The following is a 20284-nucleotide window of genomic DNA, read 5'->3' as shown; positions in this document are numbered from 1 at the left end:
TACTACACATGTATACTTGTTACTACACTATCACAACACCAGAGTCAAGTACTGGACAATACTACACATGTATACTTGTTACTACACTATCACAACACCAGAGTCAAGTACTGGACAATACTACACATGTATCCTTTGTTACTACACTATCACAACACCAGAGTCAAGTACTGGACAATACTACACATGTATACTTGTTACTACACTATCAAAACACCAGAGTCAAGTACTGGACAATACTACACATGTATACTTGTTACTACACTATCACAACACCAGAGTCAAGTACTGGACAATACTACACATGTATACTTGTTACTACACTATCACAACACCAGAGTCAAGTACTGGACAATACTACACATATATACTTGTTACTACACTATCAAAACACCAGAGTCAAGTACTGGACAATACTACACATGTATACTTGTTACTACACTATCAAAACACCAGAGTCAAGTACTGGACAATACTACACATATATACTTGTTACTACACTATCACAACACCAGAATCAAGTACTGGACAATACTACACATGTATACTTGTTACTACACTATCAAAACACCAGAGTCAAGTACTGGACAATACTACACATGTATACTTGTTACTACACTATCACAACACCAGAGTCAAGTACTGGACAATACTACACATGTATACTTGTTACTACACTATCAAAACACCAGAGTCAAGTACTGGACAATACTACACATGTATACTTGTTACTACACTATCAAAACACCAGAGTCAAGTACTGGACAATACTACACATATATACTTGTTACTACACTATCACAACACCAGAGTCAAGTACTGGACAATACTACACATATATACTTGTTACTACACTATCACAACACCAGAGTCAAGTACTGGACAATACTACACATATATACTTGTTACTACACTATCACAACACCAGAGTCAAGTAATCAACAATACTACACATGTATACTTGTTACTACACTATCAAAACACCAGAGTCAAGTACTGGACAATACTACACATGTATACTTGTTACTACACTATCACAACACCAGAGTCAAGTACTGGACAATACTACACATGTATACTTGTTACTACACTATCAAAACACCAGAGTCAAGTACTGGACAATACTACACATATATACTTGTTACTACACTATCAAAACACCAGAGTCAAGTACTGGACAATACTACACATATATACTTGTTACTACACTATCACAACACCAGAGTCAAGTACTGGACAATACTACACATGTATACTTGTTACTACACTATCACAACACCAGAGTCAAGTACTGGACAATACTACACATGTATCCTTTGTTACTACACTATCACAACACCACAGTCAAGTACTGGACAATACTACACATGTATACTTGTTACTACACTATCACAACACCAGAGTCAAGTACTGGACAATACTACACATGTATACTTGTTACTACACTATCACAACACCAGAGTCAAGTACTGGACAATACTACACATGTATACTTGTTACTACACTATCACAACACCAGAGTCAAGTACTGGACAATACTACACATGTATCCTTTGTTACTACACTATCACAACACCAGAGTCAAGTACTGGACAATACTACACATGTATACTTGTTACTACACTATCAAAACACCAGAGTCAAGTACTGGACAATACTACACATGTATACTTGTTACTACACTATCACAACACCAGAGTCAAGTACTGGACAATACTACACATGTATACTTGTTACTACACTATCACAACACCAGAGTCAAGTACTGGACAATACTACACATGTATACTTGTTACTACACTATCACAACACCAGAGTCAAGTACTGGACAATACTACACATGTATACTTGTTACTACACTATCACAACACCAGAGTCAAGTACTGGACAATACTACACATGTATCCTTTGTTACTACACTATCACAACACCAGAGTCAAGTACTGGACAATACTACACATGTATACTTGTTACTACACTATCAAAACACCAGAGTCAAGTACTGGACAATACTACACATGTATACTTGTTACTACACTATCACAACACCAGAGTCAAGTACTGGACAATACTACACATGTATACTTGTTACTACACTATCACAACACCAGAGTCAAGTACTGGACAATACTACACATATATACTTGTTACTACACTATCAAAACACCAGAGTCAAGTACTGGACAATACTACACATGTATACTTGTTACTACACTATCAAAACACCAGAGTCAAGTACTGGACAATACTACACATATATACTTGTTACTACACTATCACAACACCAGAATCAAGTACTGGACAATACTACACATGTATACTTGTTACTACACTATCAAAACACCAGAGTCAAGTACTGGACAATACTACACATGTATACTTGTTACTACACTATCACAACACCAGAGTCAAGTACTGGACAATACTACACATGTATACTTGTTACTACACTATCAAAACACCAGAGTCAAGTACTGGACAATACTACACATGTATACTTGTTACTACACTATCAAAACACCAGAGTCAAGTACTGGACAATACTACACATATATACTTGTTACTACACTATCACAACACCAGAGTCAAGTACTGGACAATACTACACATATATACTTGTTACTACACTATCACAACACCAGAGTCAAGTACTGGACAATACTACACATATATACTTGTTACTACACTATCACAACACCAGAGTCAAGTAATCAACAATACTACACATGTATACTTGTTACTACACTATCAAAACACCAGAGTCAAGTACTGGACAATACTACACATGTATACTTGTTACTACACTATCACAACACCAGAGTCAAGTACTGGACAATACTACACATGTATACTTGTTACTACACTATCACAACACCAGAGTCAAGTACTGGACAATACTACACATGTATCCTTTGTTACTACACTATCACAACACCAGAGTCAAGTACTGGACAATACTACACATCTATACTTGTTACTACACTATCAAAACACCAGAGTCAAGTACTGGACAATACTACACATATATACTTGTTACTACACTATCAAAACACCAGAGTCAAGTACTGGACAATACTACACATGTATACTTGTTACTACACTATCAAAACACCAGAGTCAAGTACTGGACAATACTACACATATATACTTGTTACTACACTATCACAACACCAGAGTCAAGTACTGGACAATACTACACATGTATACTTGTTACTACACTATCAAAACACCAGAGTCAAGTACTGGACAATACTACACATGTATACTTGTTACTACACTATCAAAACACCAGAGTCAAGTACTGGACAATACTACACATGTATACTTGTTACTACACTATCAAAACACCAGAGTCAAGTACTGGACAATACTACACATGTATACTTGTTACTACACTATCAAAACACCAGAGTCAAGTACTGGACAATACTACACATATATACTTGTTACTACACTATCACAACACCAGAGTCAAGTACTGGACAATACTACACATATATACTTATTACTACACTATCACAACACCAGAGTCAAGTACTGGACAATACTACACATATATACTTGTTACTACACTATCAAAACACCAGAGTCAAGTACTGGACAATACTACACATGTATACTTGTTACTACACTATCAAAACACCAGAGTCAAGTACTGGACAATACTACACATGTATACTTGTTACTACACTATCACAACACCAGAGTCAAGTAATCAACAATACTACACATGTATACTTGTTACTACACTATCACAACACCAGAGTCAAGTAATCAACAATACTACACATGTATACTTGTTGCTACACTATCAAAACACCAGAGTCAAGTACTGGACAATACTACACGTGTATACTTGTTACTACACTATCAAAACACCAGAGTCAAGTACTGGACAATACTACACATGTATACTTGTTACTACACTATCAAAACACCAGAGTCAAGTACTGGACAATACTACACATGTATACTTGTTACTACACTATCACAACACCAGAGTCAAGTAATCAACAATACTACACATGTATACTTGTTACTACACTATCACAACACCAGAGTCAAGTAATCAACAATACTACACATGTATACTTGTTACTACACTATCAAAACACCAGAGTCAAGTACTGGACAATACTACACATGTATACTTGTTACTACACTATCAAAACACCAGAGTCAAGTACTGGACAATACTACACATGTATACTTGTTACTACACTATCACAACACCAGAGTCAAGTAATCAACAATACTACACATGTATACTTGTTACTACACTATCACAACGCCAGAGTCAAGTAATCAACAATACTACACATGTATACTTGTTACTACACTATCACAACACCAGAGTCAAGTAATCAACAATACTACACATGTATACTTGTTACTACACTATCAAAACACCAGAGTCAAGTACTGGACAATACTACACATGTATACTTGTTACTACACTATCACAACACCAGAGTCAAGTACTGGACAATACTACACATGTATACTTGTTACTACACTATCACAACACCAGAGTCAAGTACTGGACAATACTACACATGTATACTTGTTACTACACTATCACAACACCAGAGTCAAGTACTGGACAATACTACACATATATACTTGTTACTATACTATCACAACACCAGAGTCAAGTACTGGACAATACTACACATATATACTTGTTACTACACTATCACAACACCAGAGTCAAGTACTGGACAATACTACACATATATACTTGTTACTATACTATCACAACACCAGAGTCAAGTACTGGACAATACTACACATATATACTTGTTACTATACTATCACAACACCAGAGTCAAGTACTGGACAATACTACACATGTATACTTGTTACTACACTATCACAACACCAGAGTCAAGTACTGGACAATACTACACATGTATACTTGTTACTACACTACAAGAAAAACATCTTCAACAAAAAACACGTTTTAAAAAGTTACACATTTATAATAAACGAGGTTCACGAGGGTCAGTGGTTCTATCAGCTCACAGCAAGAAGGTTGTTGGTTCAACTCCCAACTCTGACCTTTCTGTGTGTTTCTAGATGTGTGTTTCTAGATGTGTGTCTCTGGATGTGTGTTTCTAGATGTGTGTTTCTAGATGTGTGTTTCTAGATGTGTGTTTCTAGATGTGTGTCTCTAGATGTGTGTTTCTAGATGTGTGTTTCTAGATGTGTGTTTCTAGATGTGTGTCTCTGGATGTGTGTCTCTAGATGTGTGTTTCTAGATGTGTGTTTCTAGATGTGTGTCTCTAGATGTGTGTCTCTAGATGTGTGTTTCTAGATGTGTGTTTCTAGATGTGTGTTTCTAGATGTGTGTTTCTAGATGTGTGTCTCTAGATGTGTGTTTCTAGATGTGTGTCTCTGGATGTGTGTCTCTGGATGTGTGTCTCTAGATGTGTGTTTCTAGATGTGTGTCTCTGGATGTGTGTCTCTGGATGTGTGTCTCTAGATGTGTGTTTCTAGATGTGTGTCTCTGGATGTGTGTCTCTGGATGTGTGTCTCTAGATGTGTGTTTCTAGATGTGTGTCTCTGGATGTGTGTCTCTAGATGTGTGTTTCTAGATGTGTGTCTCTGGATGTGTGTTTCTAGATGTGTGTTTCTAGATGTGTGTTTCTAGATGTGTGTTTCTAGATGTGTGTCTCTAGATGTGTTTTTCTAGATGTGTGTCTCTGGATGTGTGTTTCTAGATGTGTGTTTCTAGATGTGTGTTTCTAGATGTGTGTCTCTAGATGTGTTTTTCTAGATGTGTGTCTCTGGATGTGTGTTTCTAGATGTGTGTCTCTGATTGTATGTCTCTAGATGTGTGTTTCTAGATGTGTGTCTCTGGATGTGTGTTTCTAGATGTGTGTTTCTAGATGTGTGTTTCTAGATGTGTGTCTCTGATTGTGTGTCTCTGGATTTGTGTTTCTAGATGTGTGTCTCTGGATGTGTGTCTCTGGATGTGTGTTTCTAGATGTGTGTCTCTGGATGTGTGTTTCTAGATGTGTGTCTCTGGATGTGTGTTTCTAGATGTGTGTCTCTGGATGTGTGTTTCTAGATGTGTGTTTCTAGATGTGTGTTTCTAGATGTGTGTCTCTAGATGTGTGTCTCTGGATGTGTTTTTCTAGATGTGTGTCTCTGGATGTGTGTTTCTAGATGTGTGTTTCTAGATGTGTGTCTCTGATTGTGTGTCTCTGGGTGTGTGTATCTGATTGTGTGTCTCTAGATGTGTGTTTCTAGATGTGTGTCTCTGGATGTGTGTTTCTAGATGTGTGTCTCTAGATGTGTGTTTCTAGATGTATGTTTCTAGATGTGTGTTTCTAGATGTGTGTCTCTGGATGTGTGTTTCTAGATGTGTGTCTCTGGATGTGTGTCTCTAGATGTGTGTTTCTAGATGTGTGTTTCTAGATGTGTGTCTCTGGATGTGTGTCTCTAGATGTGTGTTTCTAGATGTGTGTTTCTAGATGTGTGTCTCTGGATGTGTGTTTCTAGATGTGTGTCTCTGGATGTGTGTCTCTAGATGTGTGTTTCTAGATGTGTGTTTCTAGATGTGTGCTTCTAGATGTGTGTCTCTGGATGTGTGTCTCTAGATGTGTGTTTCTAGATGTGTGTCTCTAAATGTGTGTTTCTAGATGTGTGTTTCTAGATGTGTGTTTCTAGATGTGTGTCTCTGGATGTGTGTTTCTAGATGTGTGTCTCTGGATGTGTGTCTCTAGATGTGTGTTTCTAGATGTGTGTCTCTAAATGTGTGTTTCTAGATGTGTGTTTCTAGATGTGTGTTTCTAGATGTGTGTCTCTGGATGTGTGTTTCTAGATGTGTGTCTCTGGATGTGTGTCTCTAGATGTGTGTTTCTAGATGTGTGTTTCTAGATGTGTGTTTCTAGATGTGTGTCTCTGGATGTGTGTCTCTAGATGTGTGTTTCTAGATGTGTGTCTCTAGATGTGTGTTTCTAGATGTGTGTTTCTAGATGTGTGTTTCTAGATGTGTGTCTCTGGATGTGTGTTTCTAGATGTGTGTCTCTGGATGTGTGTCTCTAGATGTGTGTTTCTAGATGTGTGTCTCTAGATGTGTGTTTCTAGATGTGTGTTTCTAGATGTGTGTCTCTGGATGTGTGTTTCTAGATGTGTGTTTCTAGATGTGTGTCTCTAGATGTGTGTTTCTAGATGTGTGTTTCTAGATGTGTGTTTCTAGATGTGTGTCTCTGGATGTGTGTCTCTGATTGTGTGTCTCTGGATGTGTGTCTCTGATTGTGTGTCTCTGGATGTGTGTCTCTGATTGTGTGTCTCTGGATGTGTGTCTCTGATTGTGTGTCTCTGGATGTGTGTATCTGATTGTGTGTCTCTGGATGTGTGTCTCTGATTGTGTGTCTCTGGATGTGTGTCTCTGATTGTGTGTCTCTGGATGTGTGTATCTGATTGTGTGTCTCTGGATGTGTGTTTCTAGATGTGTGTCTCTGGATGTGTGTATCTGATTGTGTGTCTCTGGATGTGTGCGGCGTTGATACAGTGTTTTCTGCTAAAGTAAATAAAGGATAAACAAAGATAAAAAACAGGAATAAAGACTTTCCCTGAACCTTCACGACAGACACTCTTCTCAACGTCTTCTTGGCCATCGCTGTGGACAATCTTGCCAACGCTCAGGAACTTACAAAGGTGCGTCTTTCTTTCGTCTTGTATTCACTATATGGATGTAAACGTGCTTCACTGTGATCTGACCTCGAACCTCGTCCAGGACGAGGAGGAGGAGGAAGAATTCTTCAACCAGCGATACGCGAGAGGAAGAGACGGATTGATATCTGAGTAAGTTCTTCTGTCAGGACATGAAGGAAGGAACTAGAATGTGTTTAAACTATCAAATCAAATATAGCGAGAGAGAAAGTTGGAAGTAGGTTCGACGTCTGACATCAACGAAGATCGTTTTGTCTTCATAATCTGGTTTGTCGACGGGAGAGCGTTCGTCCTCAGAACGACCTGGTGAACGATGTCAGCTCATGTCAGGAGATTCTAGAAGTGATTCAGGGATTCTTCCTCCGGGAGAAGACACACTTCACTGAGCCATGGTTGGAAAGACCTCAACACAAACGTCTCTGATCCAGATGTGGATGTTGAGTCTGATCAGGTGATGCTACGTTTGAACGTTAGTGGACGCTTACCTTTGTGTCCAAATGTTTCCAGAAAAGACAAAAGACAACAGTTCAAGTCCTCGAGCCTTTGCTACGCTCGAGGACTTGAACTGTTGTAATACTTGTTCTGAACCAGGAAGATATCAGGAAGTAGGAAAGAAGATATCAGGAAGTAGGAAGGAAGATATCAGGAAGTAGGAAAGAAGATATCAGGAAGTAGGAAGGAAGATATCAGGAAGAACGAAGAAAGATATCAGGAAGTAGCAAGGAAGATATCAGGAAGTAGCAAGGAAGATATCAGGATGTAGGAAGGAAGATATCAGGAAGTAGGAAGGAAGATATCAGGAAGAATGAAGAAAGATATCAGGAAGTAGCAAGGAAGATATCAGGAAGTAGCAAGGAAGATATCAGGATGTAGGAAGGAACATATCAGGAAGTAGGAAGGAAGATATCAGGAAGTAGGAAGGAAGATATCAGGAAGAATGAAGAACGATATCAGGAAGTAGGAAGGAAGCTATCAGGAAGTAGCAAGGAAGATATCAGGAAGTAGCAAGGAAGATATCAGGATGTAGGAAGGAAGATATCAGGAAGTAGGAAGGAAGATATCAGGAAGAACGAAGAACGATTTCAGGAAGTAGGAAGGAAGCTATCAGGAAGTAGCAAGGAAGATATCAGGAAGAATGAAGAAAGATATCAGGAAGTAGAAAGGAAGCTATCAGGAAGTAGCAAGGAAGATATCAGGAAGTAGCAAGGAAGATATCAGGAAGTAGCAAGGAAGATATCAGGAAGTAGGAAGGAAGATATCAGGAAGTAGGAAGGAAGATATCAGGAAGAATGAAGAAAGATATCAGGAAGTAGAAAGGAAGCTATCAGGAAGTAGCAAGGAAGATATCAGGAAGTAGCAAGGAAGATATCAGGAAGTAGCAAGGAAGATATCAGGAAGTAGGAAGGAAGATATCAGGAAGTAGCAAGGAAGATATCAGGAAGAATGAAGAAAGATATCAGGAAGTAGAAAGGAAGCTATCAGGAAGTAGCAAGGAAGATATCAGGAAGTAGCAAGGAAGATATCAGGAAGAATGAAGAAAGATATCAGGAAGTAGGAAGGAAGCTATCAGGAAGTAGCAAGGAAGATATCAGGGAGTAGCAAGGAAGATATCAGGATGTAGGAAGGAAGATATCAGGAAGTAGGAAGGAAGATATCAGGAAGAACGAAGAACGATTCCAGGAAGTAGGAAGGAAGCTATCAGGAAGTAGCAAGGAAGATATCAGGGAGTAGCAAGGAAGATATCAGGATGTAGGAAGGAAGATATCAGGAAGTAGGAAGGAAGATATCAGGAAGTAGCAAGGAAGATATCAGGATGTAGGAAGGAAGATATCAGGAAGTAGGAAGGAAGATATCAGGATGTAGGAAGGAAGATATCAGGAAGTAGCAAGGAAGATATCAGGAAGAATGAAGAAAGATATCAGGAAGTAGAAAGGAAGCTATCAGGAAGTAGCAAGGAAGATATCAGGAAGTAGAAAGGAAGCTATCAGGAAGTAGCAAGGAAGATATCAGGAAGTAGGAAGGAAGATATCAGGAAGAATGAAGAAAGATATCAGGAAGTAGAAAGGAAACTATCAGGAAGTAGCAAGGAATATTTTTAGATAGTTTTTAGACAAATGTTTCATTTCTTCACTACACTGTAGTTATTTCCAAAGGTAGGTATATGTATGTATATATATATATATAGTTTTATATAAAGGTAACTCAGGTCCAGGAACATCTGCCTTCATCCGTCTCTTACATATTTCAATGTTCTGTCAATGAACTGATGATTTTCTCCATCACAGTTGTCTCGTTCTCTGGATGTTCAGTGACACTGACCAATCATCTCACTTGGTCAGTGTCACATGTTTGTTTGACACTAACGTCTCGTTCACTCATTGGTTTCGTGGACCACTAAAGAATCTGAGCAACAGTAAGTAAAACTGGATGCGTTTGTGTGAAGATCACGTGTTTTCTGACGCACACTCCTGCACTTTCTGTGGTCGTGAGTCTCTTCCTGTCTCTTTCCTGACCTTTATGTTTGGATGCATCTTGTCTTTTCAATTCCTCCGGACTTTTCTTTTACTGGTTCTTGAGTCGCAGAAAAGGTTCTTTTCTTGTAGGTTTGAGTTTGAAATTTACTTTTGCATTTTTGATATGAACATGGATGTGTTTTTGTCTTTCAACGTGTTTGACATTTTGAAAAATATAATCTTAAAGTTGAAGTAAAAAAACCGGCAAAACTCCACAAACCCGTGAAAACCGTGGTATAAGTTTTTCAAAATGTCCGACTGTCGCGGAGGCGTCGTGCGGCCGTGATCCTGCGTCTGTCCGCAGCGGGAGGCGGCGTCCGTACCTGTACAGGAAGCGAGCCATTCACAGAGGGCGACCCAACTTCCCGGACGAGATGGAAGGCGTTGGCGCCGCCGACGAGCAGCCGCTCAACGGATCCAACGCCTTCGCCAACCGGCGCGAGCGGCGCAGGAAGGTCAACATGTCGGTGTGGGAGCAGCGAGCCAACCAGCTGAGGCGGCGCCGGCAGATGGCGAGCAGGGAGGAGCTGGTCAACAGCCCCGCCGACGACACGGCAGAAACTCCCGCCGTCCCTCACAACAAGTCCGCTCTGTCCCCGGGGACCAGCCCGGCCCACCTGCCCGAGTCCCCCATGTCGGTGGGAATGCCTCTCCCGGAGCCCCCCATGTCCGTGTCCATCCCCATCCCGGAGCCTCCGTCCTCGGAGCCTCAGCCCGAGGACCGGTCCACGGTCTCTAACCACAGGACCGCCGGGGGGGGCCGGCACAGGATGGCCCGCAAATTCAGGCCCAACCAGGGTCCGGAGGAAGGGGCCCGGCACCGGCGGCACCGGCACCGCGAGGCCCGGTCGGAAGCCAAGAGTCTGGACTGCACCAAGGCACCTTACGAGGTCCCGCCCATCAGGAGGTCTCTGAGCCAGGAGAAGAAGATCCTGGATGAGGGGGAAGAGGGGGACGAAGGGGGGGAGAGGACGGGGGGAGGCGCTGATGGGGGTCAGGATGACCCGGGAACCTGTATCGCCAACCCCTACGCAGATGTTGGAGAAGACTGCAGCAGGTGAGGAACACAAGTGATCTGAGCGAGTGAAGACCTCCCCCAAGCAGGTCCTTCACATCCATAGTTCACCAACATTAATATCCAAGAGATTCTCTTTTGAGCCTTTGAGTAAAACCAGGTAGTTTCATAGAACAACACACAGATGGAACCTTCAAAAGAGTAGTGGATCCAGATGAAAAACATCAGCATTAACTCATGATGTTGCTGCATGGCCTTCATAAACACATCATCTCCTTGGCAGAGGCACTTTTAGACTAACGTTTGGTTCCCTGCGTCAGAATGCGTGACATCCCAGACCCGCCTCAGTGCGAGCAGGTTCTGGGTTCGGTCCGTCTGGAGACTTCAGAGGCGACGGACTCGACTGTTCGACTTCTGGACAAACGACCGGGATCTGTTCGCGACAGAAGCTCCGTGGAAGCAGGTCTGGAGCTGTCGGCGCAGACGCTGCTGGAGATGAAGCCCATGACAGGTGAGTCGTCCTCAAGTGAGGCGTCCTCAGGTGAGGCGTCCTCAGGTGAGGCGTCCTCAGGTGAGACGTCCTCAGGTGAGACGTCCTCAGGTGAGGCGTCCTCAGGTGAGACGTCCTCAGGTGAGGCGTCCTCAGGTGAGGCGTCCTCAGGTGAGGCGTCCTCAGGTGAGGCGTCCTCAGGTGAGACGTCCTCAGGTGAGGCGTCCTCAGGTGAGACGTCCTCAGGTGAGGCGTCCTCAGGGGAGACGTCCTCAGGTGAGTCGTCCTCAGGTGAGGCGTCCTCAGGTGAGTCGTCCTCAGGTGAGACGTCCTCAGGTGAGGCGTCCTCAGGTGAGACGTCCTCAGGTGAGTCGTCCTCAGGTGAGGCGTCCTCAGGTGAGTCGTCCTCAGGTGAGGCGTCCTCAGGTGAGGCGTCCTCAGGTGAGACATCCTCAGGTGAGGCGTCCTCAGGTGAGGCGTCCTCAGGTGAGGCGTCCACAGGTGAGGCGTCCTCAGGTGAGACGTCCTCAGGTGAGGCGTCCTCAGGTGAGGCGTCCTCAGGTGAGACGTCCTCAGGTGAGACGTCCTCAGGTGAGACGTGAAGGTTTCATCAAGTCATCTTGACAGGGACGGAGATGTGCGAGGAGGACGAGGAAGAAGACTGGGAGGACGAGGAGCCTCCGGTTCCTCCCAAACCTGTGGCTCCCGACAGCATGTTCATCTTCAAGGCCTCGAACCCGTAAGATCACGAGTCACGACGAGTCACGACCTTCACTCGACCGACGAGTCACGACCTTCACTCGACCGACGAGTCACGACCTTCACTCGACCGACGAGTCACGACCTTCACTCGACCGACGAGTCACGACCTTCACTCGACCGACGAGTCACGACCTTCGCTTGACCGACGAGTCACGACCTTCACTCGACCGACGAGTCACGACCTTCACTCGACTCACGAGTCACGACCTTCACTCGACTCACGAGTCACGACCTTCACTCGACCGACGAGTCACGACCTTCACTCGACCGACGAGTCACGACCTTCGCTCGACCGACGAGTCACGACCCTTCACTCGACCGACGAGTCACGACCTTCACTCGACCGACGAGTCACGACCTTCGCTCGACCGACGAGTCACGACCTTCACTCGACCGACGACTCACGACCTTCACTCGACCGACGGGTCACGACCTTCGCTCGACCGACGAGTCACGACCTTCACTCGACCGACGAGTCACGACCTTCACTCGACCGACGAGTCACGACCTTCACTCGACCGACGAGTCACGACCTTCACTCAACCGACGAGTCACGACCTTCACTCGACCGACGAGTCACGACCTTCACTCGACCGACGAGTCACGACCTTCGCTCGACCGACGAGTCACGATCTTCACTCGACCGACGAGTCACGACCTTCACTCGACCGACAAGTCACGACCGACGAGTCACGACCTTCACTCGACCGACGAGTCACGACCTTCACTCGACCGACGAGTCACGACCTTCGCTCGACCGACGAGTCACGACCTTCACTCGACCGACGAGTCACGACCTTCACTCGACCGACGAGTCACGACCTTCACTCAACCGACGAGTCACGACCTTCACTCAACCGACGAGTCACGACCTTCACTCGACCGACGAGTCACGACCTTCACCCGACCGATGAGTCACGACCTTCGCTCGACCGACGAGTCACGATCTTCACTCGACCGACGAGTCACGACCTTCACTCGACCGACAAGTCACGACCGACGAGTCACGACCTTCACTCGACCGACGAGTCACGACCTTCACTCGACCGACGAGTCACGACCTTCACTCGACCGAAGAGTCACGACCTTCGCTCGACCGACGAGTCACGACCTTCGCTCGACCGACGAGTCACGACCTTCGCTCGACCGACGAGTCACGACCTTCACTCGACCGACGAGTCACGACCTTCACTCGACCGACGAGTCACGACCTTCACTCGACCGACGAGTCACGACCTTCACTCGACCGACGAGTCACGACCTTCGCTCGACCGACGAGTCACGAACTTCGCTCGACCGACGAGTCACGACCTTCGCTCGACCGACGAGTCACAATCTTCACTCGACCGACGATTCACGACCGACGAGTCACGACCTTCACTCGACCGACGAGTCACGACCTTCGCTCGAACGACGAGTCACAATCTTCACTCGACCGACGATTCACGACCGACGAGTCACGACCTTCACTCGACCGACGAGTCACGACCGACGAGTCACGACCTTCACTCGACCGACGAGTCACGACCGACGAGTCACGACCTTCACTCGACCGACGAGTCACGACCTTCGCTCGACCGACGAGTCACGATCTTCACTCGACCGACGATTCACGACCGACGAGTCACGACCTTCACTCGACCGACAAGTCACGACCGACGAGTCACGACCTTCACTCGACCGACGAGTCACGACCTTCACTCGACCGACGAGTCACGACCTTCACTCGACCGACAAGTCACGACCGACGAGTCACGACCTTCACTCGACCGACGAGTCACGACCTTCACTCGACCGACGAGTCACGACCTTCACTCGACCGACGAGTCACGACCTTCACTCGACCGACGAGTCACGACCTTCACTCGACTGACGAGTCACGACCTTCACTCAACCGACGAGTCACGACCGACGAGTCACGACCGACGAGTCACGACCGACGAGTCACGACCGACGAGTCACGACCGACGAGTCACGACCGACGAGTCACGACCGACGAGTCACGACCGACGAGTCACGACCTTCACTCGACCGACGAGTCAAGACCTTCACTCGACCGACAAGTCACGACCGACGAGTCACGACCTTCACTCGACCGACGAGTCACGACCTTCGCTCGACCGACGAGTCACGACCTTCAGTCGACCGACGAGTCACGACCTTCACTCGACCGACGAGTCACGACCTTCACTCGACCGACGAGCCACGACCTTCACTCGACCGACGATTCACGACCAACGAGTCACGACCTTCACTCGACCGACAAGTCACGACCGACGAGTCACGACCTTCACTCGACCGACAAGTCACGACCGACGAGTCACGACCTTCACTCGACCGACGAGTCACGACCTTCACTCGACCAACGAGTCACGACCTTCACTCGACCGACGAGTCACGACCTTCACTCGACCGACGATTCACGACCAACGAGTCACGACCTTCACTCGACCGACGATTCACGACCAACGAGTCACGACCTTCACTCGACCGACAAGTCACGACCGACGAGTCACGACCTTCACTCGACCGACGAGTCACGACCTTCGCTCGACCGACGAGTCACGACCTTCACTCGACCGACGAGTCACGACCTTCACTCGACCGACGAGCCACGACCTTCACTCGACCGACGATTCACGACCAACGAGTCACGACCTTCACTCGACCGACGATTCACGACCAACGAGTCACGACCTTCACTCGACCGACAAGTCACGACCGACGAGTCACGACCTTCACTCGACCGACAAGTCACGACCGACGAGTCACGACCTTCACTCGACCGACGAGTCACGACCTTCACTCGACCGACGAGTCACGACCTTCACTCGACCGACGAGTCACGACCTTCACTCGACCGACGATTCACGACCAACGAGTCACGACCTTCACTCGACCGACGATTCACGACCAACGAGTCACGACCTTCACTCGACCAACAAGTCACGACCGACGAGTCACGACCTTCACTCGACCGACGAGTCACGACCTTCACTCGACCGACGAGCCACGACCTTCACTCGACCGACGATTCACGACCAACGAGTCACGACCTTCACTCGACCGACGATTCACGACCAACGAGTCACGACCTTCACTCGACCGACAAGTCACGACCGACGAGTCACGACCTTCACTCGACCGACAAGTCACGACCGACGAGTCACGACCTTCACTCGACCGACGAGTCACGACCTTCACTCGACCAACGAGTCACGACCTTCACTCGACCGACGAGTCACGACCTTCACTCGACCGACGAGTCACGACCTTCACTCGACCGACGAGTCACGACCTTCACTCCACCGACGAGTCACGACCGACGAGTCACGACCTTCACTCGACCGACGAGTCACGACCTTCACTCGACCGACGAGTCACGACCTTCACTCGACCGACGCGTCACGACCTTCACTCGACTCACGGTCGGTTCTTCACAGCATCAGGAGGATCTGTCACTACGTGGTCAACCTTCGCTACTTCGAGATGACCATCCTGCTGGTGATCGTGGCGAGCAGCATCGCTCTCGCCGCAGAAGACCCCGTGAGCGCCAACTCTGAGAGGAACAAGGTGAGGAACGTCAACGATGTTCAACCAAATATTTACTCCATGATTCATATGATTTTGTCGCTTTTTAATCCAGTTTATTACTAAACATATAATTGATCGACAAGATTATTATAAAAAACTGAGTCATTGATCAACGACACAAACACACATACATATAAACACACATACACACCTGTACACACACATATACATATACACACACCCTTACACACATATTAACACACACACAATAGTCAAACATTGATATAGATATTTGTTCAAAGTTAAACAGCAAAACTATTAAAACTCACCTGTTAGCTGTAGTTAGCATTAGAATCCGTGCATTAGCATCCGTGCATTAGCATCCCCCCATTAGCATCCCTGCATTAGCATCCGTGCATTAGCATCCCTCCATTAGCATCCCTGCATTAGCATCCCTGGATTTGCATCCCTGCATTAGCATCCTTGCATTAGCATCCCCGCATTAGCACCCCCCCATTAGCATCCCTGCATTAGCATCCCTGGATTAGCATCCCTGCATTAGCATCCCTGGATTAGCATCCCTGCATTAGCATCCCCCCATTAGCATCCCTGCATTAGCATCCCTGCATTAGCATATCTGGATTAGCATCCCTGCATTAGCATCCCTGGATTAGCATCCCTGCATCAGCATCTCTGAATTAGCATCCCCGCATTAGCATCCCTGCATTAGCATCCTTGCATTAGCATCCTTGCATTAGCATCCCTAGATTAGCATCCCTGCATTAGCATCCCCCCATTAGCATCCCTGCATTAGCATCCCTGCATTAGCATATCTGGATTAGCATCCCTGCATTAGCATCCCTGGATTAGCATCCCTGCATCAGCATCTCTGAATTAGCATCCCCGCATTAGCATCCCTGCATTAGCATCCTTGCATTAGCATCCCTAGATTAGCATCCCTGCATTAGCATCCCTTGATTAGCATCCGTGCATTAGCATCCCTGGATTAGCATCCTTGCTAAAGAATAATAAAAGTATTGTTATTGACGAATGTATCTTGTACTCGCAGGTTCTTCGATACTTTGACTACGTCTTCACTGGAGTTTTCACGTTCGAAATGATCATCAAAGTAAGATCTTGATTCTTCCTTCGCTGACGTTCGCTGACGTTCGCTGACGTCACTCGTCCTCAGATGATCGATCAGGGTTTGATCCTCCATGACGGAGCGTATTTCAGGGACATGTGGAACATCCTGGACTTCATCGTGGTCGTCGGAGCCTTGATCGCCTTCGCCTTGACGTGAGTCACACAACGTCATGAATCAACCGACTCACAACATCATGACACAAATGACTCACAACATCATGACACCACCGACTCACAACATCATGACCCAACCGACTCACAACATCATGACACAACCAACTCACAACATCATGACACAACCGACTCACAACATCATGACACAACCAACTCACAACATCATGACACAAATGACTCACAACATCATGACACAACCGACTCACAACATCATGACACAACCGACTCACAACATCATGAATCAACCGACTCACAACATCATGACACAACCGACTCACAACATCATGACACAACCGAACTCACAACATCATCACACATGATTCACAACATCATGACACAACTGACTCACAACATCATGACACAACCGAACTCACAACATCATCACACATGATTCACAACATCATGACACAACTGACTCACAACATCATGACACTAGAGATTCACAACATCATGACACAACTGACTCACAACATCATGACACAACCGAACTCACAACATCATCACACATGATTCACAACATCATGACACAACCAACTCACAACATCATGACACTAGAGATTCACAACATCATGACACAACTGACTCACAACATCATGACACAACCGAACTCACAACATCATCACACATGATTCACAACATCATGACACAACTGACTCACAACATCATGACACAACCGAACTCACAACATCATCACACATGATTCACAACATCATGACACAACCGACTCACAACATCATGACACAACCGAACTCACAACATCATCACACATGATTCACAACATCATGACACAACCGACTCACAACATCATGACACAACCGAACTCACAACATCATCACACATGATTCACAACATCATGATACAACCAACTCACAACATCATGACACAACCGACTCACAACATCATGACACAACCGACTCACAACCTCATGATACAACCGACTCATAACATCATGACACAACCAACTCACAACATCATGACACAACCGACTCACAACATCATGACACAACCGACTCACAACATCATGATACAACCGACTCATAACATCATGACACAACCGACTCACAACATCATGATACAACCGACTCATAACATCATGACACAACCGACTCACAACATCATGATACAACCGACTCATAACATCATGACACAACCAACTCACAACATCATGATACAACCGACTCATAACATCATGATACAACCGACTCATAACATCATGACACAACCGACTCACAACATCATGATACAACCAACTCACAACATCATGACACAACCGACTCACAACATCATGACACAACCGACTCACAACATCATGATACAACCGACTCATAACATCATGACACAACCGACTCACAACATCATGACACAACGACTCACAACATCATGACACAACCGACTCACAACATCATGACACAACCGACTCATAACATCATGACACAACCGACTCACAACATCATGATACAACCAACTCACAACATCATGACACAACCGACTCACAACATCATGACACAACCGACTCATAACATCATGACACAACCAACTCACAACATCATGATACAACCAACTCACAACATCATGACACAACCGACTCACAACATCATGACACAACCGACTCACAACATCATGACACAACCGAACTCACAACATCATCACACATGATTCACAACATCATGACACAACTGACTCACAACATCATGACACTAGAGATTCACAACATCATGACACAACCAACTCACAGCATCATGACACAACCGACTCACAACATCATGATACAACCGACTCATAACATCATGACACAACCGACTCACAACATCATGATACAACCAACTCACAACATCATGACACAACCGACTCACAACATCATGACACAACCGACTCACAAAATCATGACACAACCGACTCACAACATCATGACACAACCGAACTCACAACATCATCACACATGATTCACAACATCATGACACAACTGACTCACAACATCATGACACTAGAGATTCACAACATCATGACACAACCAACTCACAGCATCATGACACAACCGACTCACAACATCATGATACAACCGACTCATAACATCATGACACAACCGACTCACAACATCATGATACAACCAACTCACAACATCATGACACAACCGACTCACAACATCATGACACAACCGACTCACAACATCATGATACAACCAACTCACAACATCATGACACAACCGACTCACAACATCATGACACAACCGACTCATAACATCATGACACAACCGACTCACAACATCATGATACAACCAACTCACAACATCATGACACAACCGACTCACAACATCATGATACAACCAACTCACAGCATCATGACACAACCGACTCACAACATCATGATACAACCGACTCATAACATCATGACACAACCGACTCACAACATCATGATACAACCAACTCACAACATCATGACACAACCGACTCACAACATCATGACACAACCGAGCTCACAACATCATCACACAACCGACTCACAACATCATGACACTAGAGATTCACAACATCATGACACAACCGACTCACAACATCATGACACAACTGATTCTCAACATCATGACACAACCAACTCACAACATCATGACACAACCGACTCACAACATCATGACACAACCGACTCACAACATCATGACACAACCAACTCACAACATCATGACACAACCGACTCACAACATCATGACACAACCAACTCACAACATCATGGCACAACCGATTCACAACATCATGACACAACTGATTCACAACATCATGACACAACTGACTCACAACATCATGACACAACCAACTCACAACATCATGACACAACCGACTCACAACATCATGACACAACCGATTCACAACATCATGACACAACTGATTCACAACATCATGACACAACTGACTCACAACATCATGACACAACCAACTCACAACATCATGACACAACCGACTCACAACATCATGA

At 45.3% G+C, this 20284-nt stretch overlaps 1 protein-coding gene across 1 annotated transcript in view; it reads left to right on the top strand.

Annotated features, from left to right (window-relative positions):
- The window catches only part of LOC148064260 (voltage-dependent R-type calcium channel subunit alpha-1E-like), a 64500-nt gene that overhangs the window by 25629 nt on the left and 18587 nt on the right, over nucleotides 1-20284 (top strand). Inside the window, exons 2-9 of the mRNA XM_087810385.1 lie at nucleotides 7601-7668; nucleotides 7748-7815; nucleotides 10501-11253; nucleotides 11532-11722; nucleotides 12329-12440; nucleotides 15907-16036; nucleotides 17067-17126; nucleotides 17190-17296. Of these exons, the coding sequence (XP_087666511.1) occupies nucleotides 7601-7668; nucleotides 7748-7815; nucleotides 10501-11253; nucleotides 11532-11722; nucleotides 12329-12440; nucleotides 15907-16036; nucleotides 17067-17126; nucleotides 17190-17296 (1489 nt within the window). The remainder of the gene's footprint in view (nucleotides 1-7600; nucleotides 7669-7747; nucleotides 7816-10500; nucleotides 11254-11531; nucleotides 11723-12328; nucleotides 12441-15906; nucleotides 16037-17066; nucleotides 17127-17189; nucleotides 17297-20284) is intronic.

The sequence above is a fragment of the Callionymus lyra genome, chromosome 16 (assembly GCF_982586985.1).
Source record: "Callionymus lyra chromosome 16, fCalLyr1.hap1.1, whole genome shotgun sequence".
In the NCBI taxonomy this organism is placed as follows: Eukaryota; Metazoa; Chordata; class Actinopteri; order Syngnathiformes; family Callionymidae; genus Callionymus; species Callionymus lyra.
This window is presented reverse-complemented; position numbering and strand designations above follow the sequence as displayed.